The following is a 24,647-nucleotide window of genomic DNA, read 5'->3' as shown; positions in this document are numbered from 1 at the left end:
GGACCTGAAGGCATGAGGTGCCTAGTATTTCTGCAAAATCTCTATGGCAGCAGGAGCCTCACCGCCCCTCGGCCACATCTCCAGCCTCACCTACACAGGAGGACACGGGAGAGTGTGGAAGACATTACTGTGCTCAACGATATACCTGTTTTTCCTTTCCTCCTGATCACACTTCCCTACCCCTTGAGGTCAGGCAAGATCACGTGACCTGCTTTGGCTGATGAAATGCCAGCGGAAGTGATGTGCTTCTCTTCCTGGTGGAAGCCTGGAAGTGCTGATGCTTGACTCCCTGTTCTTTCTTTGTTCTGGGGACTGTGCAGCTTTGGGGCCAAATTCAGCCCAGGGCTTCTTCTTGCAGCTTACCAACAGAGGAAGTGTGGTGTGGAGAGGACATGGGCCCTGCAGCTAAATCATCAGGTTTAAACCCCAGCTCTGTCACTTTGCAACTGTGTGACCTTGGGCAAGTCACTGCATTTCTTGGTGCCTCGGTTTCCCCACCTGCAAAATAGGGACGATCCTGGTGGTCTCATGGTGCTCTCATGAGATTAAATGAGATCAAGTCCCAAAGCCTCAGTGCTGGGCTCAGCAGGTAGCAAGCAGTCAATAAACATCTCTCAGGAAGATGAGGCAGGAGGGTATCTTATTTTTGCCTCTTTCATCTCTCCCCTGGGACCTGAGACATGCCCATCCACCCTTCTGGACCTGGGCAAATCACATGCTGGGAACACAGAGGGGAGGGGGTGGCGAGAAGGCAACTGAAAGCTGAGAAAGGAGAGGAGACCCTTGTCATCGTGGTGCATGGCAGTTAGGCTAGAGGGCGGTCTCTCTGGCAGTGTGCAGTCGGTCTGGTGACTTTGAACTTGCTGCTTCTGAGTCCTGGCCCTCCCCGTGCGCTGCGGAGTTGGGGGGTTGGGGGACTGAGGCATGAGGGATAGGCCAAGTGAAGGCTGAAGAAAGCAGTGAGAACTGGATTCAGGTCTCCTCCTGCCCATCCGCGGCATCCCCAGAGGCGTCTGGCATTTTTCAGTCATGAACTGAACCACCCTTCATGTGGTTGTAGCTACATCTGCCAGGTGCCCCCCGTGAAGACTTGAAGGAAAGAAACACCCAGACCCCGAGGGAGGGTCCCTTGTGGAGACTCACCCCAACTGCAGGGAAAGTGGAATCTTTTATTGAAAGCGTAAAGTTCTCGGCTTGGGGTCTGGGAGCAGCCTGGAGTCTGAGAGGCCTCAGTCCTCCAGGCGACCTCCATCCCCCCGTGGGGATGGGGAGCATGGCTGACCGTGGATGAGATTGTTTGTCAACAGGGGCAATGGCTGGGCCCTTTCTCAGGGTGGGGGCAGGTGAGAAGAGGGTTGGAGGGCTGGGGAGGGGACTGTCGAAGGGCTGAAGGGACTTGGAGCCGGGGAGCGTGTCAGGACGAGCCTTTCCAGGTCTGGTTCTGGCTTCTTTCGGGGCTGCGGCAGCATCTCTGCCTCTGTCACTCAGGTGCTCAGCACCAGAAGGTCCTAGGAGGGCAGAACAGAGAACCCAGTTAGTGGGTGGGGTGGCTTCTGGCTGCAGCCTCCACAGTCACCTGCCTATGGATCGAGCTAGTCGCGTTTCTCGGCAGCAGTAACTCTGAACGGAGGAGACAGCTGGGGTCAAAGGGGCCTGAGAATCACCCTGGCCATGTCATCAGCTTGCTGTGTACAGGGGATCCTGGGCAAGACCTTTCCCTCCCTGCTCCTCATTTCCTTCTTTTCCAAAATAAGAGAAGCAGGCCTGAGCCCCTTCCACACTCTTCCAAAATCCAGTTTCTGTAATTAAAAAACAATGATAAATAATAAAAGTAATAGACCTAATCCATAGAACAAATGAATACCCATGCGTCCATACTGATATAAATCATTGAGTAAATAAATCAATGGGGGAGAAGGGACGGCTTTTCTTTACAGCAGAACTCCATTAATATGTGTAAAAGGAATTACAGAAATAGAAAATCACAATCGGGCAAACAGCACGGTAATAACTTAGGCAAGAACCATTAATGAATGTCCAAATCAGTGGGAAAAGTATAGTGAGAAACAGGATATTTGTGTAGTGTCAAAGAAGTTTAAGTCCCATGAGATACTTATTAGTTGCAAAGGGAAAACATAGTAACTTAGTGGAGAAACCTAGCAGGAACCACCTTAACCACAAGATCAAAGTGAACATCTCCAGGAATAAGATGCTGACATCATGTGCCCCGACACAGTGCACAGCAGCATTTGGTGGAGTTCTTGCCCAAAATACATAACCTCAATCTAATCGTGAGAAAATATCGGTCAAATCCAAATTGAGAGACATCCCACAAAACGGGCCCGACTCATCAGAAATGTGAAGGTCATAAAACACAAGGAAAATTGAGGAACTGTCATAGATTGGAGGACACTAAGGAGGCTCACGTGACTGGAGGCAAAGTGGGACCCTGGACCCTGAACCAGACAAAGGACATTAGTGGGAAACCTGGTGGGTGAGGCCTGTAGATTAGTTAATAGCTTTGTATCAATGTTAATTTCCTGATTTTGATCATGGTACTCAGGTTATAGCAGATGCTAACATTAGAGGAAGCTGGGTGAAGAGTGTTCTGGAACTCTCTGTACTATTTTTGCAATTTTTCTGTAAGTCTAAAATTATTTCAAAATAAAAAGTTAAAATAAATGGCTAGACCCATATAATAGCTATAATAATTAGAAGAATAGCTACCATTTACAGAGGGCCTTCAAGATCCTCTGAGTCTTTCTTTTGTTTTTCTGAGTGTTTCTTTGAACCAGTGGTTCTTCACCTTTCAGACTCAATACCCATTTTACATTTTATTATAGGTCTCCATATTATTTCCTTTATTATTCTGAAACAAAATTCATATATTATACAGTCTACTTACACATTTTTTAAAAAAAACTAGTATAAATTCACTCACCGGAATATAAAGAAGAAATAAGAGGTAAGTAATTTATAATAAAATAATATGTATTTTGATGTGAAATATTGAAACATGATTATTCAGGAGAGAAAGACTCATCCCCACTAACTTCAAAAATCCCCTCAGGTTGGGAGGTGGGTTGCAGTACAGCCCTGGTTGAGAACCACTGGTTTGAGCTGCCTCTATTATTTCAGTGCAAATCCTACCTCTCACTAGCTGAGTGACCTTGGGCAAATGGCCTACCCTCTCTGATACTCAGGACCTTCACCTATGATGTTAGGGCAAACATCAACCGGAGCCCTGGTAAGGCCCAAATGCCTACAAAACAGGGCAGAAGGCACTGCACATGCTCAGTAAATGGTAGAAATGATGATGGTGCTGATGATGATGATGAGAAATTTGTGCCAATCCTGTTCATATTTCCTAACCTATTTTTCAAAGTGAATGATAACAGTTAACACTAAAATGCTGTATCTCATTTAAACTGTCACCATAAATTCCATGAGGTGGGTAGTGTTGTTCCCCATTTTCAGATGAGGAAACTGAGGCTCAGAGAGATGCTGAGGTCGTGCAGGAGCTCAAGAGAAGGGACCAGGACCGGCACCCTTGAGGACTGTCCCACAGCCTGCATCTGACTGCTGCCCACACTGCCCATCCAAGGTCTCTGCCACTTGCCTTTACTGCTCCCCTAAGGTGGTGGGGGGCTGCCCCTGGACCGAGGCCCAAGCCTGGCATGAGTGTGAGGAGCTGGGCTCTCTGCACACGGCTGGTGGCTATGCAAATAGGTGCCACCTTTGGAAAAGGAAATTGTCAATCTGGAGCAAAGGCCCATTCACTCCGCTTCTGGGAGCATGTTCTAAGGAAGTAAATCCCAAGGCCAGAAACAGTTCTGTCCACCAGGATTTACACTGGAGCCTTCTTTATTACAATGATGACACTGATAACAATGGACACTTCTAGAATGCTTACTATGTGCCAGGGGCTGTATAAGGCACCTATATGCAGAATCTCCTTTTATCCTAAATGCAGTCCTATAGGTAGGTACTATGATTAGCCCCTTTCTATAGAGGAGAAAACTGAGGCCCAGGGTTACTCAGCTGGAAACTGACAGAGTCAGGATTTGAACCCAGGCCATTGGGCACCAGCACCCTTATTCTTTAACGCCAATGCTCTACTGACTGACCCCCTGATCAAGTAATGTTTAAAAATAAAACTCCAGAAAGATTGGAATGAAAAACAGCAAAATGTTCTAAGGGGTAATTTCTGGGTTGCAAATACATCAAGGAGGATAAACATGTGTTTGATTAATCTTTTCGGTATTTTCCAAATTTCAGATGCTGAGCTCTTGTGTTTTTTGTAGGGGTAGTAGACCCCTTTCATGGCACCAACCATGATTATAATTAGCGACTATTTCAGGAATATTTACCCAAAGGCCCATCTCCCCACTGGTTGGGGAAGCTTTGCAAGGGCCAGGATTGTGCATGTTTTTGTTCACTGCTGTATCCCCAGCCCCTTGGGAGTTGCCTGGCACACAGGAGGTGCTCAATAAAAGTTTTTCTGATGAACCATGTCACACTTCCACTTTGGGCAAGCCCCTTACTGCTCTGAGCCTCAGTATTCCCATCTGTGAGATGGGGGCAATGACATCTGTCTTGAGGACTAAATGAGAGCATGGATGTGAGAAGCTTCATTTAAGGCTCTTTGGCAGCTTTGTTTCTTGTTCGCTCAGCCCCATTCTTTGAAGGAAGAGGCCCCTGTTACCCCACCCTTCCCTTCCCTTCTCTTTCTCCTCCCAGTTCCTAGGTGTGGAGGGGAAAGCAGAATAGAACTCTATCTCCCCTTACCTCCAGGATGTCGATGTCTGCATTGCTGAAGTCAATGTTGAGGATTTTGGGGAGAGGGATGCCAGAGCCCAGCATGGCTGCAGGGAGAAAAGAATGATCGGGCAGAGTCAGCACGGCGGCAGCCTTTCAGAAGCCACCAGTGTTTTCAAGAAGACTAACCATGTCTTTCATGCCTCTAGGCCTTTGTCCTTGCAGGTCCTCGTGCCAGGAGCACACTGCCTCACCCTTGCCTGCCTGCTGAGTTCTGAGCCTTCCCCGAGACTCTGTTTGGATGTCACCTCTGTGACCCTTCCTCCACCCCAAGCTAAGCAACGCTGGGCCCCTGCCACTCTTCCCGAACAACTCCATTCCAGAAATCACAAAATATTAATCCCCTGTCTCCACATCTGTCGCCTCCACCAGATTGTGAGTTTCTTCAGGCAAGGACTGTGTCCCCAGCATCACCCAGCCCTGGGCCGGGCACAGAGGAGGAGGCAGATATTTGCTGAATGAAGGTGTGGAAGGATGCACATGGGATCCCAACAAGTGACCGCCATGGGATGTACTGTTTGGTTTAGATCATCAGAGCCTAAGCTGACCCACTGATTAACATTCCAAGAAGGAAGGAAGAAAGGAAATGAGGAAGGGAGCAGGAAAGGGCAGGTGGGGGAAATAGGATGGAGTGAGGTTGAACAGACTTCCTGACTCCAGCAGGAATTTTCAGAGAGCTAAGAACATTGTGAATCTACCCCAGAGGAACCTATTCGGTATTTCCCAAACTTGCTTGACCACGGAACCCTTTTCGCAGAGTATCTTGTGGGACTAGTTTTCTATGGAACCCTCTTTGGGAATCATGGATCTAACCCACTCTCTCACTTTTGAGAATGGTAAATCGCACTATAGTGAGATTGAGGGACTTGCTGCCAGGTTCACAGTGCCTCTGCCAGACAAGTGTCTCCATCTCTTGGCTTCCAGGTCAGCCCAGCCCGGCCAGCTCCTGACAGCATCCTCTCCTGCCAGGGAACGAGCATGGGCCTGGTGACCAGCACTTCCCTGTGATTCAGATTCAGCCTCCTCTGGTGACAGTTCCCAGAATAAGGGTCTGTTTGACATCCAGAGCTGTCCAAGCGAACCCGCCTTGTACAGCTGATGCTGTCCCTCTTCATCCTTTCTTCCAGGAAGCGGAAGTGAGGAGAGACAGGTTGGGGCCCAGAAGCATGAGGGTTGGGGACTGAGGTTACTGATGGGGAGGCTGTCCCAGCCTCCAGTGGCCCCAGGGTTCAACAAGGAGCCGCAGAGAGGAGGCACCACGCTCAGTCTGTTCTATTTATACATTTGGGTAAGAAAACTCTCTAACTGACAATGTGACTGCCTAGGGGGCAGATTCTGGGTTAGGAGGTTAGGGATCCTGGCAAGAGCAACCTTAGCTTTGTACTGATTGAACTTTTTACAATAATAATGTGTGCACGTGGTCCTTATGAAAGGAAAAATAAATACACCATTAAAAATAAGTCAGGAACACAACCATGTGAATATACTTAACTTAAAAATGGCTAAGAAGGTAAATTTTATGTTATGTGTATTTTACAACTAAAAAGAAACACTTAAAAAAATAAATCTGGAAACATCTTGAACTGTATGCTAAAAAACAGAGGAAGAAGAGTTTAGAAGGAAATATACCCAGATGTTGGGATTAATTGTCTCTGGGAGGTGAGATTTTCTTTCCTAGACTCTTCTGGACTCTCTAAAATGTACACACATATAATTTTCATATACAATCAGAAGTTTACATAGATAATCAGAAAAATCAGCCAAATAAGGGCGGCAGGAAGAATATAGCAAAAGCGGCAAATAAAGAAGTTGATGGACTCTTGGGGCAACATTTGCATTCAGGGGCCAAAATAAATAAGCTTAGAGTGAAGTTCTCAGAAATACTATTGAGGTGGAACAGCTGTGCATCAAATATGCCCAGCAAACCAGTAGCCACCCGGTCCCCAAGTCACAGGCCCCCAGGGAGGCCCGGGCACCTGCTCTCACCATTCATCGCGGGCATGAACGCCAGGTCAAAAATCTTCCCAACCAGCACCTCCAAGAGGCCAACCTGCAGAGGAAGAACAAAAAGGCAGTGGTTGGCTCAGATCCGAAGGGATACTTGAGGCCTCCCTGTGGCCGGAAGGAAAGCCGCAGAGCTGCCCCGGGAGAACCTGGGAGGGGGCAGTCAGAGCCCCTGTGATTCCAGAACTCCCAAGGTGGTAGCCCCGAAGTGCACCTGGTCAGCCTGCTCCCTGTACAGTTGGGAAGCGGAGGCCCAGAATGGGGCAAGTGCTGGTCCAAGGCTTATGGTGAGGCAGGGGCCGAGGGAAGCCCAGCCAGCCTCACAGGGATGCTATTCCTAGATCTCACTCTGGGGCCTGAGCTTGGTACTTACATCAAAATTGCCCACATTTGAGGTTCTGAGGTTGAGCCTGGTCCTGCAGATAAAGAAAACATCTCATTAGAAGTAGAGATTGCCTGAGAATCATAAGGGGCTCACATTTCAATAAACTGCCAGAAGCCCCTCCACCAACATCCTCACAGAGACCTCTTTCAGTCTGGGGGAGGTAATAAGAACAAGGCTGGTCTCCACGTGGGGAGCACCAACTATGTACCAGACACGATGCCATATGCATAAGGCTCACATCACAGCTGTGTGTCCTTGGCAAAGTACCTAACTTCCCTGTGCCTCAGTTTCCTCCTCTGCAGAGTGGGTGGCTGCAACGGCTAAATGAGATAATTCAAGTAAAGCCCTTAGAATCACGCCTGGGACCCAGTGAGTGCCGTGCACGTGAGCATCGCTACTACCTCGTGTGATCCTTCAGGAACCCCGTGGAGGAGGAACTGAAGACTCCCAGGGAACTGGCCAGGGCCACAGAGCTGGGGAGAGGGCGCCCCAGTCTCGCGCCCTGAGCTGCACTCACGGCTGCTGTGCTGTCCTGAGCAGGGAGGCCCAAGGCCTGGGTTTGAGGTCTTTCTCTGTTCCGTGAGGGCCTCAGTCTCACTGCACCTGAATCTCACCTGCAAACCGACAGTCCCACCCAAGAGGCCAGACCAGACCCGTCCACAGGGCAGAGAGACATTGGAGCCACTGGCGTCCAGAGCGAGAGAAACAGATGAGGCTTCTCAGGGGAGAAGACGCTGCTTTGGAATGTTGGATTCCTTCCCGACTTCCTCTCCCATCCTTCCTTCTCCCTCGACCACTCCATCCACGACGCCCAAGCTCTTTCCTGCCCCTGGAAGTTTGCCTGCCCTGCTCTCGCTGCTGGAAACCCCAGCTCTTCACCTGGCTGCCCCCTTCTCCCCATCCAAGCCTCAGTCTCAGATCTCCTTAGAGACTCCTGAATGGCTCTGATTAGCATCACCTTATGAGTAGCTCTCACTGTTGGGCTTGATAAATATTTGTTGTAAGACGAAAACCTTACAATGAACTAGGCACATGCTGAAAATGTTACATACTCTCTCATTTATCTTGAAGTGGGACTAATAATAGCCCTTGCTGCCATAGGCTGATGTCAAGAATTAAATGAATGGGAATTCCCTGGCAGCCCAGTGGTTAGGATTCTGTGCTTCCACTGCTGGGGGCCTGCGTTCAATCCCTGATTGGGGAACTAAGATCCCACAAGCCGCATGGTACGGCCAAAAAAAAAGAATTAAATGAATACATTGAAGGCTTAGCTCAATGCCTGGCACTTAGAAAGAGCATCTAATAAATAATATTTCTTCTTATTACGAGTCCTATGAGGTAGAGACAAAGATGCCTATTTTCAGATGAGAAAACTGAGTTTCAGAGAGGCAGGGTCACTTGCCTTACATCACACAGCCAGTTGGTGGTCATGTGAGGATTTGAACCCATACCACTGGCTCCACAGCCTGTGCTTGTAACCATTCGACACAGCTCCAGGTCAGACAGACCCGGGTTGGTTCACAGCCCCTCTCTGTTCTCATGCTGCAGCCTTGAGTAAGTAAATCCACCTCTCTGAGCCCTAGTTTTCTCCTCTTTAAAATGGGAGAATAACAGCCCTGACTCTGCAGGGCTAAACCAGATAAGACATCGAAGTAGCCAGCGCAGAGCTTAGCACATCGTCACCACCAGCATCATTATTGTCCATGCTGTTGTCAGCAGTAGGTCCTTCTGTGAAGCTCACGGCTCCACCCACCCTACCCGGCTCATGCCAGTGATCCTGGCAATCACGGCCCATTTTCCCCTGTGTGGCCCCTTGGATTTACCCTGGCAGCCGTGCCTGGAGACCTCTAAGCCCTCCCTGGTCCCTCGGTGAATTGGCACCAGACACAAGAGCACCAAAGAGGTCTTTCTGAGGAGCAGGAGCCCGCGGCAGCAAACCCCCTTACTTGTCCAGCTTGGTGTCAACCATGAGCTTATCATTCTCCACGGAAAACATGGCCAAGAGTTCTGTGTCCTGGAGGAAAGGGAAGGTGAGTGGAACATCACTGCTGTTATATGCTGGTCATTGCTTGCTGGGGGCTCACTGGGAGACCCCCCGTAACGCAAACCATATGATGGATTTTCCCCACCTCCGGAGGGAAGGAGTTGGGAATCATAAATTGCCTGCATTAACTGTTGTTCACAAGTAAGTCACAGCAAGGGCTGGGGAACATTCCTCAGAAAGACAACTGTCACAGGAAGCTGACAATTGGCATGGGAGGTGTTTATCAACTTTCTCTGAGCTGTCTTAGAGGAGGTGGGGGTGGCCTGCAGCCTAGGAGGCCTGCTTCAGATCAGCCATTGCAGATGGGATTGGGCATCGTCACTGTCAATCATAACTGCCCGCCCCCCCCAACCCCCCAAGGAGAGGGCATACAAGGTCCAAACTCATCCACCTTTCCAAGCAGAAGCCTTGTTGTAAGAAGATCCCTCTTTGCTTCCCTGCCCTCCAGATCATCTGGCCCCCAAACTGGACTCCTAGTCACTGTGGTGGGGACCATGGGTATTTGTAGGTGTCTGCAGACTCCCCGAGACCACGTGACCACTCAGCCCCACTCACCACATCGATGAGGCAGATGGTGGTCTCGACATCATTGGGCTGGGAGACCATGACCATGGAGGTGGCGAACACCTTCACCAGCGCCTGGTCCTTCTGCAGCATCACTGAAGGTGGGTTTGGCACCTGGATCCTGATGGTGAGGGAGCAGGACTCGGGGTACTGCTGGAACACCTGTGGGCGGACACTGGGTGAGGTGAGCAGGGCCCTCGGTGATGGGCAGGCTCAGGGGGTCGTCAGTCAACCTCTAAACACACAGCACAGGGTCCCACACTGGATACCTTCAGACCCAACAATATTGCTCGAGTCCTACAAACCACATGCAAAGCCTCCAACCACTGTGCGGTTTGGACAGGGGCTGCCTTCTCAGAGCCTCTCACACAGAGTTATCATGAGAATTCAATGTGATCATGCCAGCAAAGCTTTGAACTCAATGCCTGACCCTCGGAAATGTTCAAAACCTGGTCCTTAGGGAGATGGGGCAGGGGGGATGGGCACTGAGGCCAGTGCTGGGCATTCATGATTTCATTGATCCTTCACAACTCCATAGAGTAATTTTTTCTCCATGTTACAGATGAGAAAACTGAGACTCAGAGGCAAACATCAAGCGAATTATCCAAGGCCAACAGGAGAGTTGAGATTCCAGGCCAGGTCTGTGTGACTCAGAAACCCAGGACCTCTCTCCCCTCTCACTGACTCTCTTGCCCCACCTGGAATGAGAAAGTCCACAATTCGGGGTGCCTCACCGTGAAATTCCCAGAGCAAGGCACAGCCTGCCCCACCCGCCTGGATTTGCTGGGGTCTCCGGAGACCCACGGCGGGAGGGATCTGAGCCCGTTGGCTGCAAACTGATTCCTCCAAAGCTAATTGGCTAAAGGGACAATTCATCAAATGACCAGCTTCCCATATTTGCTAAATAACTGATTTACCAAAAAATTTATTTTAAGGAACACTTTTCTTGAATATTTTAAATGAGCATAAGTATATGGGAAAATCCACAAAGTTGCTTTAAAAAGAAACTAATTTAAACATAAACTTTTATATTTGCAGTTCAGCAGTGTGGGTCCTAAGAAGACATTCATTTTCTTGAACACATTCAAGGTGAAACTCTTCTGGACAAGCTCTTGGTCTAATGGCAAATCCAGCAAATTCAGCCAATTGACCACTCAGTGGACTCACCTTTTGGCAAATCGGCTTTCAACAAATCAGTGATTTGGTGCATTGGCTTTTCACAAAAGGATTTTCAGGATACTTCCTCACAGGGGCCTGGTGTCTCAACCACCTCTGCCCCAACATGCAGAATCTCCAAGAACTTGCAGCACCGCCTTCACAGGGGCCCTGAAAGGTTACCTTGAACTCTCTCCCCGCAGCAGTACGGGACCCAGGATGCCCTCATAGCTCTGGTCAAGCATCTCCAGGTGACTCCAGGAGACATTCCTCTGTGTCTAGCCTGAGCCACCCTGCTGCAGACCCAGCTCCACATGAAGCCCTGCGTCCCTGCTTTGGCCACATTGTGTGACCGCTCTGAGCCTATTTCCCCATCTGTAAACTAGCCCCATGGATGGGGGGATGATTAAAACCAAATGAAACAGTGGATTCTTAAAAACTTTCATGAATCGTAAAGTGCAGTGCACATAAGAAGTGGTCCAATAAATAAAAGATCCAGTTGACTGAGGGGTCCACTTGCCTCCTGGAGAGGCCACCATTTATGGCGTTAGTAATGGTGCCCTGCCATTCGGCTTTCAACCACATGAGGGTGATAGCGACCATTTGTGGAATTTGATCTCCTTTCCTGCCTCCTTTGAATTCCACCCAGAACCAGATGGGACAGGTAGAAAGGAGATGAAAAATGTCTAAAATGGCTGTAAAGTACCGCAGTCCTTTGCATCTGTATAATACTACATAAGAAGTTCTTTGGGGCTTCCCTGGTGGCGCAGTGGTTAAGAATCCGCCTGCCAATGCAGGGGACAAGGGTTCGAGCCCTGGTCCCAGAAGATCCCACATGCCGCGGAGCAGCTGGGCCTGTGAGCCACAATTACTGAGCCTGCGCGTCTGGAGCCTGTGCTCCACAACAAGAGAGGCCGCGATAGTGAGAGGCCCGCGCACTGCGATGAAGAGTAGCCCCCACTTGCCACAACTGGAGAAAGCCCTCGCACAGGAACTAAGACCCAACACAGTCATAAATAAATAAATAAATAAAATTCAAAAGAGATGAGCAAAACATTCTCTCTATAAATTAAAAAAAAAAAAAAGAAGAAGTTCTTTGGTGCCAGGTGCAGGGTAGCAGGCCTGGGACCAGAGCTGGGACGAGAACTGGTATCAGAAAGGCCTTTGTTCCAACTGTGTATGGTGGCTGATCCAACAAGAGTACATTTGCTCTTTTTTTAAAAAAAGAAATTCTTATTATTAACAAGAACAATCATAGATAACATTTATCAAATGCCTACTCTGGGCCTAGGTTCAAATCCCAGGTCTGCAGCCACCCTGTGAGGTGGGCTTTGTTGCTCCTGTTTTCCAGATGAGAAAACTGAGGCTCAGAGAGAAGTCACTTGTCTAAGGGAGTATGGTTGGGATGTGCTGAGTTGGAATTCAAATTCATGTCTATCTGCTCCAAAGATCTGGCCCTTTCCCTCTAGGCCTCCATGCACCTACATGTGCCCCATGTCAGCATCTGTACGTGCATTATCTCCTTCATCTCCTTTATCCTCCTGGATGAAACTGTGCAAAAGATATTAGCATCCTTTTTTGACAGATAAGGAAACTTAGGCTCAGAGATGTTAAGACTCTTGCCCAAAGACACACAGCGAGGAAGTGACAAGGCTGGAATTAGACCTGGGCAGGCCAGTCCACTGCTAGAGCTCAGGTTCTTTCCATCTCAGCCCTCTGTGCTGCGCCCCCTCACAGGGGTCCAGCCTCCAAGCTTTTGTCACTGCACTCCCGGGGGGCGGGGGTGTGGAGCACCTCACCCTAGTACTGAGTGTCTTCCCTTCGCACCCAGCTCCTGGGACAGCTAGAGGGAGCGTGAGGCTGAGACAAGGGTAGGCACCAGCCTTACGTACCTCGGGAATCAGGGCTCCCAGTGTAGACGTGGTGAGTGGAGGGAGCTCTTCAAACTGCAGGGAAAGAAGAAGGGTTATGTGAGTCCCTGAAGCTAAAGGGACAGACAGGAGTTGCTAACACACTGTGTTAAACTCCTGCACCTCTCAGACAACCAGTGGGGGCATCTCCTCCCCCTTAAAGACCTCTTGGGAGGCTCTGCCTGTCCAACAGTGGCCACCATGCAGACCATGGTAGCCGTTTTGTGGTTAAGTGGATGGGGGCAGCCACTGAAGCTTACCACAGAGAGGACTTTTCAGGGCAGGAGGCAAGACCTGAATCTTCTCCTCTAAAAATGTGATTCTTTATTAAAACAAGGTGAGCATCAGTGTGTCCGTGTGCAAAACCCAGGGTCCACTAAGTGCATGATTCTGCCATATCCCTGAACTACCTGCACTATTATTTACTTAATATCTTCTTTAGATGACTTTACTTTTAAAAATATCAAATACTAAAAAATGGAAAGCCAGTACTACTTGACAGAAGGAGATGGCAGGTGTAAAATTAAATGCAATAAAAACAAAACAATGACATTACATTCTGCATGGATACCATTGTCTTTGGGGGCCTTTGGGTGTGAGTTCTGTTCTCTCTCAATTAAAAGAGGACACCTTAAAGTTTAAGAGAGGGTTACATTATACTGGCATCAAATGGAGACTTTCCTCTTGATAGAATCGAGGTTGACATAATGTATATGATTTTTTTTTTTTGAGAACATCTTGTTCTTATGAGATACACACTGAAGTTTATGGAGTGACATGTCATGATGTCACCAAACACTCAAGTTGTTCAACAGCAGATGGATGGATGGATGGAAATGAAGCAAATGTGGCAAAATATTAACTGGTGAATCTAGGTGAAGGATATTATGGCATTAATTGTACTATTCTGCAGCTTTTATGAAGGCTTGAATTTTTTTGAAAGAAAAGATTTGGAGAGAAAATGACTCCGGAACATACCTAAAGGTGGTATTTTATTCTTATGTATCTTTTAGTTACATAGTATCAATGTTTACCAAGTAAAAGGATTCTAAATATTTATATTGAGATACAGATATATGGATTTAAATCTCGCTTTTTTAAAAAGGATGGGAATAAAATAGAATTGGATAGGGAGCAACTTTTTGATGTTGTTTAGTGTCATGTCTGTGAATCACCTAAAACCCTCCCAGGCACCACGCTTTAGTAAACACTGACATAATCGATACACATTCTGAACTGGAGATAAGTCAAGGGGTGGACTGTCTACGGTTTTTGCTTTAAAGCCATTTCCCCAAGGCCCTGGGGACTAGAGAGGATCAACAGCGGGCTGTTTGCTGCCCAGCCCACCTCACCCCGGGGGCTGCGACTCACCATGCCGTCGGTGATGTCAATATCCAGTGCCCCTTGCTTCTGCAGGAGAGTCAGCACTGAGCCCAGAAAGTTGGCAGAAATGGCCAGTTGGGAGTTGGTGTTGTCGCCCATGGGGGGCAATTCTGGCATCTTCTGCCTGGGAGACATGGCTGGCCGCCCCAGTGGATAGTCAATGAGCTCTCCTCCAACCTCCCCAACCAGAGTCTGGGGAAGCAGAGAGGAAAGGGGTCACAGAAGGGAGAGGTGCAGGGAGAAGAGTGGAGGAAGGGGGCTGAAGGCTGGGGGGAGGCCCTGCATCTGCGTCCAGGAAGCCTTCCTTGGTTAAACCCACTGGGTCTTGAGTGACTCTTTCATCTATGGCCCTCACAAATTCAATTTGTGATGGAATAGCATCTCTTGCAGTTCCCGCTTTATGACCACTTATAATTAAGCCGTGGTACAGCGCCATATATTTGAAATAGAAGTATGCCATAGATTCTGCCCCACCCCACCCTCCCAGCCCTGCTCTAACAAGGTAGCAAGTTAACGCACCTGCACAATATACACTGGAGTATCTACTCTAAAGACCAGACTGCTTTCCACAGCCTGCAGGGCGTTGTGCGGTTTGCCCCATCTGGAGCCACTCTGCCCCTCACCCACCCTTCCGCAGGGCAGCCACAAGGGTCTCGTCCATCCCTGCCTCCACCTCAGCGCCTCCACCATGGTGCTTCCCGCCTGCCGATCCCTCCCCCACACTCTTCTTCTGTTACATCCCGCTCATCTGGCTGGTCTCAGCTCAAGTGTCACGTCCTCCAGGAAGCCCTCTGTGACCTCCCTGGGTGAATCATACCCGCTGCTTTCGGCTCTGATAGCCTGGGACCCTCCTTCACAGAGCTCACGGTCTCTAATTGTTTGAGGGATTCTCGGGTGGCCTATCCGGCTCCATCAGGTCAGAGATCTTGTCGTGCTCATCACTGCACCTCTAGCCCCAGCCCAGAGCCTGGCACACAGCAGGTAACTGATAAACGTCTCTTGAATAACTATGTGTTTATGGATACACTCGGTGTGCACAGGTGTGCTGTGTCTGCGAGAGCACGGTGTGCGCTCTAGCTCTGCGTCTGATGGACGAAGCGGGGAGGCACTCAGGTTTGTGCAGCCCAGGGGAAGTACGTCTGTGCGTGCGCCTGTGCAGTTATGGGCCAGATTCATCAGTGTGAGTGAGCCAGCTCACACCAGCTCATGAGAGCCAATTCCAGGCACCTCTTCCCAACACCATGTTTAGGCCAGGGAGGGAGTACTTATACCATGGAAATCAGCAAACACTACAAATCAGGGACTTTAAAAAAAAATCATGCAGAGTGGTTAATGCTTACCAGCACACAATTAGCCAGATTCACTCCTCCAGCAAACCCAAGCCCATAGCAGCAGCTCTCATAGCTAGAAGCCAGGCTGCCTGGTTCAGAGCCCAGGTTCACGTTTATTAGCTGTGTGACCTTTGGCAAGTGGCTTAACCTCTCTGTGCCTCAGTTTCCCCAAGAAGAGTGTCTACCTCATATGGTTAATCTACATAAAGCACTAGGAATGTGCCTGGCACACAGTAAGCACTCGGTAAGTGTTGGCTATGATTGTGTTTCCCAGCACGGCTCCTAGAAGGTCTTCATCTAAGCAGAAAAGGGTTCTGTTCAAATGCTGCTTCCCAGGCATTCAGCAGCAGTCCTGGGGGCCTCTCACTCTCACCTCTGCCTATAGGGAGAGGGCCACCTCCCCTGCCCGAGCCCAGGCACTCACATTGAGGTCCAGCTCCAGGAATTCCCCAGTCACGAGCGGGAGGCTGGAGAAGGTGTACTGGACGCTTCCCAATATTCCCAGAGGAATCAGAGCTGCAGGCAAAGGTGGGGGTCACAGGAAGGTCCCCCTCACCCACCCAGACACCCTCCTTGTACCCTGAGTGGAGAGGGGCAGCAAGGTTCCAGCTCCAGACACCATGGAAAGAGCAAGCATTCTGGGTAAAAATCCCAGCTCTGCCTCTTCCTTGCTGTGTGATCTCCGTCAAGACACTGCACCTCTCTGAATCTCCATTTCCTCCTCCGTAAAATAGGCTTAATAGAATTCCTTGGACTATATTGGCGAGCCAATGAGATTCTGCATATTGATAAGCTTTGTAAGCTGTGAAGTGCTGTACACCAGGGAAGAAGGTTTAGGGCTCCACAACGTGGTGCTTAATTGAATCTGGCATTTCCCTGACTGCTTGTGATGGACAGCCCGACCTTCTGGGCTCTTCTGGCCCTGTACGGCTGTAGAGACTGTGCACTGCATAACTGATGCTACCATTATGTTGTGGTCTATCTGGAAGGAGGTCCCTGGAATCATGGAGTGGACGACCTGGACAACCACGTGGGGCAGGCTTACCTTCATGAATGTTCACTCAGAAATCCTGGATCAAGGACTAGTGCTGGAGCCTGAGTCTGAGAACCTGGACAGTCTCCACAGCGTCTGTCACTCTCTAATCTATTGCTATTCACTCCAGTCTCTCTGGGGATTGAAGCCAACTCCCCCATTTTAGAGATGAGGAAATCGGGAAGGGTCTCTCCAAGTCCACACGATGCCCGGGCAGAGCCAGGGCTCGAACCCAGCCAGTCCAGAGCCGTAGCGCCCTTGGGTCCAAGCGGGAACCTCCTCCCTCTGGGACTTGGGGGGATGTTTGGGGACAAGAGGAAAGGCCAGGCAGCCCCTCTCCCCTGGCGTCAGCCGCATAGCACTCCACCCCACTGGGCCTTCCTCCCAGACATTGCTGTGTCCCCAGGGCCTTCCGAGGGCTGGCCCAGATCAGGCGCTAGTAGATGTTGGTTGAATGAAGCAAAGCAGGAAGGACTTACAGTCCACGAGACCCAGCTGGTCGTTGACAAGACCCAGCACCACGTCCACGATGGGGCAGAGCTGTAGGGTAGAGAGGGCACAGAGCTCTGGTGATGGCGCCGGGGGTGGAGGAGGGGGTGCACGAACAGTAACAACGACAATAGCTACTGTGTACTGACTGCCTCTCTGTGCACTATGTGGGGGCACTGTCTTCCCCGCAGCCCTATGGGGAAGGCTTTCTCATGATCCCCATTTTACAGATGGGAAAACTGAGACTCAGGTGATTCAAACCCAGAACTGTGTGAGTCTCGAGCTTCACCTCCTTATCCCTTCATTAATCTGTCCCTCCACATTCCTCAGGGCCCTTCCCCGACCCCCAAGGACACATCCCAGCCCCCTGGTTCCCCCCATCCCTCTGGTTCACCTGCAGGCCTCCAGGGATGGAGGCTGGACGACTGTGGCCCCTCGGTCTGAGGAAAGTCTGTGCCCCCCACACCCCGTCCCAGGATGGGTTCTTACCAAGTCTGGGAGGACGTTGGCCAGGACTTGGTTTACTAAGTTGTCCACAAGGTTGGGAAGAAGCCTGAGGAGAGAGGAGTGGGGCGAGGAGAGGCTCACCAAGCTGTCCACACTCGGGGTCCCTGTCCAGGTGCTGTCTGAGCAGCAGAGCCCTTGAGTGCTGGAAAATTGTTCTGAAGGCTAGAAGGTCAGTGTATACTCACCCTAGACCTGGCTGGACAGGCTGCTCAAGCAAATGGCTTGGCTTTTCATCATTCATTCACTCATCTATTTATTCATTCATTCATTCAAGAAACAAACAAATGCTCCTTGAGCTCTACTATGGGCCTAGCCTAGGCTCGCACATTCCTGTTTTTTAACTGCAAATGGCATTCTCTCCTGCTCATCTGCCCCTCTAACGGGCTGTTTGCTGCAGCTTTGCATAATCTTCCCAAAGGGAAGATGAGTGTATTATTTTATCCAAGCACCTAGCACAGTATCTGGTGCATAGTAGGTGCTCAATTAATGTTTGTGGAGGGGAGGGAAGGAGAAATACTGGTCCACCAGAGAAAATGAGTCCTTGGTGCTGAAAAGATTGGGAAATGTGGTCCATTCTACAGACAAGGAAACTAAGGCCCAGAGAAGTGAGCCAGAGCAAGTTCTAAGTGCATCACCCAGCTCTAAACTAACTCTCCTAACCAGTTAATGAAGGGGGGGAAATTGATTACTGATACACAGACAAAACACATAGATGGATGGACAGACTTGTAATGCATTTGTTTGTTTCTAATGTACTTGTTTCCTGAGGCCCTGTGGTGATGAGAAAATGAGGGTAACATGGCTATCCTAACACAAAAGTATCACTGACAGCCTGACCCCTTAGACTGGTCCTCCTCTGCCCTGCTGTGCCCCTTCCCCACCCCCAGGTTGTAGCTGACTGTCCAATGCTATGCAAAGCAAAGAATTTCTTCAGATAAAGTCCTAATTCCATCATTTCTCCCAAGGTTACTATGTGTTATGGTCTCCTTTTTAAGCGAATTCACCTTGAGGGGTCTTGTCTTGGTTCTACTTCTCCTTGGATGATAAGGGCTGTGAGAATGCACATGCATGTTTATCCGTGTGTGTGTGCCCGCCCATGTGTGTTGGCGTGATAATTTGAAGTTAATCTATGTATATTCAGGGCACAGACTGCTTTCTCCTGGGAAGTTATCCAACAGACACATTGGCCCATGTGTGAAAAGATGTATGTAAAAGACTATTCATTATAACCTCATTTGTCAGAGCAGATTAGACAAATTGCAATGTTCAACACCAGGGGACAGCACAAATCAATGATGGTTCAGCAAGACAGTGGAATATTACGCAGCTGTAAAAAGGTAAACAAAAGGAAACCATGTTCCGTACAGAAAATTCTCCCAATAGATAAATGGTGAGAGAAAAGTGCAAAACAGTGTTTACAGTATGAGGGCGGGGAATGAGAATTTACATTCATGTTTGCTTCATTTGTTCAAAGAAATTGGATGGAGAATCAAGAAACAAATAACTATGGTGAGGTCAATGGGAAGGGGGCAGATGGGAGACAGGGAGGGAGGGGGCTGTGCCTTTTTATCATTTTATATTTTGAACCATGTACTACCAGATATATTTCCTCGTGAAAATGTGAATTAAAAATCTGTGAGGTTTTTGTGTTTCCCTCCCCCTCCTCTTCTCACCAGAACACCTGGGGCTGATTTTCTCTGCCTCCACCCACCCTGGAGCAGAAACAAAGACTCAGAGAAGCCCACATGAATCGGAAATGTGGGGCTCAAGTTACACAATGATTTTCTCTGATCCCACAGTCTAGATAAGATGAGGGCTGGGGGGATTGGGCCAAGAAATTGATAAGACAGGAGGCGAAGGAGTAGGGGGCCTCAAAGAGAGAAGCAGAACAAGCATCTCCCAGGATGAGGGCTGGGGAGTGAAGAGAAAGGGACTCAGCTCTGAGCTGCCCTGATGTGCTCTCACCTAAGACCATCACCTGGGGGCCGCGTACCGGTCAATACACGGACACTTGAAACCACTCTGCACAGAAGGTGCCGACTTGGCCACTTTGTGGGGGGTGTGTAATAGAAAATACTCGCCACCTGACCAAGGTCACGTTGAACAGAATCAACTGGGAAATCTCCCTGTGAGTTGGAGCACCAATGGATGCAAAACCTCTGTTAGACAAATATTCATAAACTCTTAAAATGTGCCAGATTCTTCACTAAGTTTTTTACATTCGTTATCTTAATTCCAAAGGGGAAAAGAATCACCCCTATTTCACAGATAAAGAAAGTGGAGCTCAGAGAGGGGCAACGGAGTTGCCCAAAAGTCACACAGCAAGCGATAATGAAGCTGAAGAGGTTTGAACCCCAGGCTGCTTCCAGAGCCTCTGCTCTTAAGTATGGTTTGCCAAAGACAGACCACTCCAGCATCTGCCAAGGCACTCCACAGCCCGCTGGTACTCACCCTCGCAGCAGCTTGACTTTGACACCCCCCAGGAGGGTGTCACATTGCTCCACGACCAGCCGTGGGTAACCCGTGCGGTCCATGGTCAGCTGGACCTTGGCCGTGATGTTCACCTCCACTGCGATGTCCAAGAAGCCAATAAGACTGGAGGAGACCATGGGGCCAGGGAGACAATGTCAACTCCCCACCACCACCTCACACCTCGGCTTTTGCTCTGGCTGGCCCCACCATCTACTATGCTGCTGGCTCACGTCTAGGGGTCCCAAACCAGAAGGCTTCCCTGGTCCCTCAAGTCATCTGTGAACAATTCTATCTCCCCTTAGCCTATGAGAGCTCCAAAGGCTAGGAACAGAGGTCCATAAGTGAACTCTATGTATAAATTCTGGTTTCCAAGGTGACCACCCAATCATCCAGCTTTGTAGGCATGACCTCATCCCATGGGGATAAATCGATGCAAAAGTCCACTGTCTGAGGTTCTCTAACGAACACCACCTACGTGGCAGGCACTGTTCAGCGAGGCCTTTGCTTGCTGTCCCTCGCTGTGGCTGAAACCACCTGGAAAAGGATATGTCTTATCATGCCCATTGCAGGTGAAGACACTACGGCTCAGTGAAATTAGGGGGACTGGCCTGAGGTCACAGATTAAAAGAGAGAGTCAGGATTTGAACCCAGGCAGTCCCCAGACTCCAGCCTTGCAGATCTTAACCACCACACAGACTGCCTTTACTGCTTGCCGCTCAGGAGATGACCTGAGCCCAAAGGTATAAGCCACGCGTGTGCTGGTGACACCTCAGGTCTTTTAGTCCCCACATTATGGACAAAGATGGGAGATGACCTGCCCAAGATCTCCCAGCTAGGATGTAGCGGGGCAGGGACCCCTCCGGGACCAAGGGCACACACCTTTTCCCGTTGATGGCCACGCGGGTGTACAAGCTCAGGTAGACGCCCACACCCGGCAGGAGCCGCACAGACACCCGAGGGAGAGTCAGCTCCACGATGCGCAGCCTGAACAGGACCGAGAGCGGTGAGAGGGCGGCCAGCCCCACTGCCTGTCACGCTGCTCACCCGGGACCGCCCTTCCTACACCCTCCTCCTCTGCGCCCCATTCATTCCTCCAGACTCCAGAAAGACCTGTGGTTTGTGGATAGAACTTGGAAAACACAGAGAAGTTAAAGGCAAAAAAACACCACGACCCATACTCCCACTGCCTGGAGACCCACCGTTTATATTTCCATGTATTTCCTTTGAATTTTTTTTCATGTAAAGATGCTATTCCTTCTGCCTGTCCCTGCCCCTCTTTGCCTGGTTCCCTCCTACACATTCTTTAGATTTCAGCTCCAGGTCCTCTTCCTCCAGGAAGCCTCCCCTGATCTCTCCACTATACACATCCTCACTTCTCCATGAACTTCTTAGCACTGTTGTAATTGTATGATTGTTTCCAGGCTTCTTTATTGATGCCATATACCCCACCAAGTTGCAAGCTCTGTGAGGACAAGAGATGTGTCTTGTCTTGGCTCGCCATGAGGTTGTGTCCCTAGTGCCAATATAGTGCCCCACACATAGTAGGCACTCTAAATATTGGTTGAATTAAATAGTGAATGTGAGGAGGAGGCTGGGTATAGTTGAAATTATAATATGTATGTATGATCCTTGGGTTTTTCACACCTAGACTATATTACTATGACGATTCTACAGATGAGGGAACTGAGACTCAGAGAGAGGAAAAGAATGACCCAGAGTCACACACTAATATAAAAGGCTGAACTGGGACTCAAACTCAGGGCTGTCTAATGACAAGACTCCAAATCATACAACTTGGGACTTGAGATGTCCAGTCCTGAGGCCAAGCCCTAAAGTGTACAGGGCACTGAAGACCATCCCTTTTCCAACTCCAGGCCCCTGGGGGTGATCATTCCTGTTTGGAGGTTCATCAGGGAGCTTGATAGGGAAAGCCTGGCCCCTCCTTACCCTGTGATGCCCTGCACGGTGCTGAGGATGCCACCCTCGCCGAGTGTGCCCAGGACGCCCCCTCCTCCGAGAAGTCCTCCATCACCAAGGAGACCACCTCCACCGAGCAGGCCACCTTGGCCCGCTAGGATGCCTTCGGCTGCCAGTATGCCTCCAGTGCCCAGCAAACCACCTGGGCCCAGCGCCCCAGTGGCCACACCAGGTGGGATCTCTCCAGGCTGCAGCTCTTGCCGGTGAAGTCTGCCCATGGTCGCTGCCACTTCCGCTGACCTGTATCGCCTGTGGCCCCTCTGGCTGCCATATGCACTCTCAGCGTTGCGGTAGTTGCCCTTCCGGAGGTCCCTGATGCTTCCATCAGACTCAAGGGTCTCACCGTATCGGTATTTGCCCCCCTGCTGAGCGGTGTTGTCATTGGCCTCAGTGTGACCGTACTTGTAATTACTACCAAGCTGGTTGCCGTTGGTATACTCTGGCGGTGGTTCTTGGACGTGAAACTCATTGTAGGGAACACCACCGACACCTCGGGGGAATTCAGCGCCTCTGTAGTCATCGTAATGGTGTCGGCCACCGCCCAAAAGACCACCCAAGAGACCACCACTGTCACCCAGCAACCCCCCACCACCGTGGCCTCCACCACCCAGCAGCCCCCCACCACTGCTACTCCCTCCACCCAAAAGCCCCCCACCATTACCACCCAGGAGGCCTCCATCACTGCGGCTACTGCCACCCAGTAAGCTTCCGCCAACTCCACCCAACAGGTCACCACCCCTGCCACCACCCCCACCACCAAGCAAGCCCCCCAGAAGACCACCTCCCCGGCCACCTCCACCTCCACCAAGCAAAGCCCCCAGGAGAGGCCCACCACCATCACCACCAGCTTTACCCACGGGCACCTCTCTCAGGGCTGAGCGGAGAGCATCACTTTGCTGCAAGGTGCCCGAGATGGCTGCAGAGAAGCAAAGGTCTCAGTTAGGGGCTCCTCCCCCTCCGGCCCCCAGGCACTGCCTCCCAGCATTGCTCGGCTCTCTGGGCCCCACTTTTCCCACTGGTAAAACGTTGAGGTTGAATGGAAAGACTCCTCCACACCAACCCAGCCCTGACACCCCCGGGAACTCATCAGCTGCTGGCTTTGACCTCTCACACTTTAACTGGATTTTGACAGCATTCAGCCAAACCTGGATAGATTTTCTTCATGATCCTCCCTTCCAGTGCTCCACACTTTACAGCTTAAAAAAACCTACTTCCTTGTGCATTATTCAATCTGATTCCTGGGAAATAGTCAAGACCAGAATTATTGTCCCCATTAGATGGATAAAGAAATTGAGGCTTGTGACTCTTAGGAAATGACCTCATTTTTTTATTCTTATGATAGCCTTGGATAGGAATTAGGGCAGAGAATGTGTCCTCATTTGCCAGATGACAAAAGTGGGGCCCCAAGAATTGAAGGCAGAATCAATATCAGCTCCCACTTTTGAGGGCTTTCTATGAATCAGGAACTGTGCAGAGTTTTCAAAAGTTCATCTCATTTAATTCTTGAATCAATTCTCTGAGAAGGGGACCATAATTACACCTTCTTTGCAGATGAGAAAACTGAGGCTCAGAGAACTCAAGTCATGGGCTTAAGGTCACACAGTCAGTATCTGAACCCCAGGAAGGCTGACTCTAGGACCCAAGCTCTTAATCACTGCTTTCTACTGCCTCAAGCATAAAGTCCCCAACATGGTGTCTGGCACATAGCAGGTGCTCAGGAGATGGGAGCCAAAAGAAAAAGAGGAAGCTAAGGCCCAGAGAAAAGCCACCCATCCATCTGATGTAGAATCTGCCAGTGAGGAAGAGAGTCCTTGGGAACTTCAGACTTGGCTGGACTTCCCTACCTGCCCCCTGCCACTCCCCACCCACTGCAGGGCTGGACTCACCGTTGCTCAGCACGTCTTTGGTAACCCTGAGGACAGCGTTTGTCTCTTGGCGGATGCCACACACAGCCACCACGGACAGAGAAGCCACACACCACGCTGTCCACATGCTGGCCCTGCTTCTCTGCTAAGGAGACAGTGGGTCGGTCATATGGCCATGGCTGGGTGTCACCGCACTGGCCAGCAGGTGGAGTTAGCACCACCACCCCCCAACCCGCCAAGAGTCACATCAAGACCCTGAGGCCCAGAGACAGGGTAAACGACCCCAGGTCATAGAATGGGGCAGGTCCAGAGTTCCTGATACCACCTTCTGAGTTTTTCAAATTGCAATGAATCTGGGGGCCCAAAGCAGAACCATTAACCAAACTGTCCCATAACATAGATGTTTTATTATCTCCTGAGATGAAAATTTACAAATGGAGCCTCAGGAAGAGAGAAGAGTAATCGGGATTCCAACCAAAATAGCAAATTAGTAGAAGACAAACTCTGGGGAAATCTCTCCAGAGATTTCTGGAGAAATCTACTCATATATTCATCCAACCACCTACCCATCCATCCTTCCATTCATTCATCCAACCATCCATCCATCCATCCAACCATCCATCTATCCATCCTCCTTCCCTTCTATCCATCATTTATCCATGTTCCAACCAGCCAGCAAGCAAGTCATATGTCCATCCATCTATCTTTCC

General features: G+C 49.9%; 1 protein-coding gene across 1 annotated transcript; it reads right to left on the bottom strand.

Moving 5' to 3' along the window:
• Window positions 1–1,484: 1,484 nt before the first annotated feature.
• On the bottom strand, window positions 1,485–24,064 carry BPIFB4 (BPI fold containing family B member 4). The gene is made up of 16 exons (XM_007193283.1): window positions 23,959–24,064; window positions 22,926–22,988; window positions 22,043–22,562; window positions 20,975–21,079; window positions 20,075–20,218; window positions 17,606–17,669; window positions 17,107–17,167; window positions 16,019–16,110; window positions 14,252–14,455; window positions 12,863–12,916; window positions 9,807–9,977; window positions 9,154–9,221; window positions 7,196–7,238; window positions 6,805–6,868; window positions 4,789–4,865; window positions 1,485–1,508 (listed from the first exon to the last, which is right to left on the bottom strand). Exons 1-16 carry the CDS (start codon window positions 24,062–24,064, stop codon window positions 1,485–1,487), a joined length of 1,860 nt encoding a protein of 619 aa, XP_007193345.1.
• Window positions 24,065–24,647: the final 583 nt, after the last annotated feature.

Source organism: Balaenoptera acutorostrata, chromosome 15 (assembly GCF_949987535.1).
Source record: "Balaenoptera acutorostrata chromosome 15, mBalAcu1.1, whole genome shotgun sequence".
In the NCBI taxonomy this organism is placed as follows: domain Eukaryota; kingdom Metazoa; phylum Chordata; class Mammalia; order Artiodactyla; family Balaenopteridae; genus Balaenoptera; species Balaenoptera acutorostrata.
This window is presented reverse-complemented; position numbering and strand designations above follow the sequence as displayed.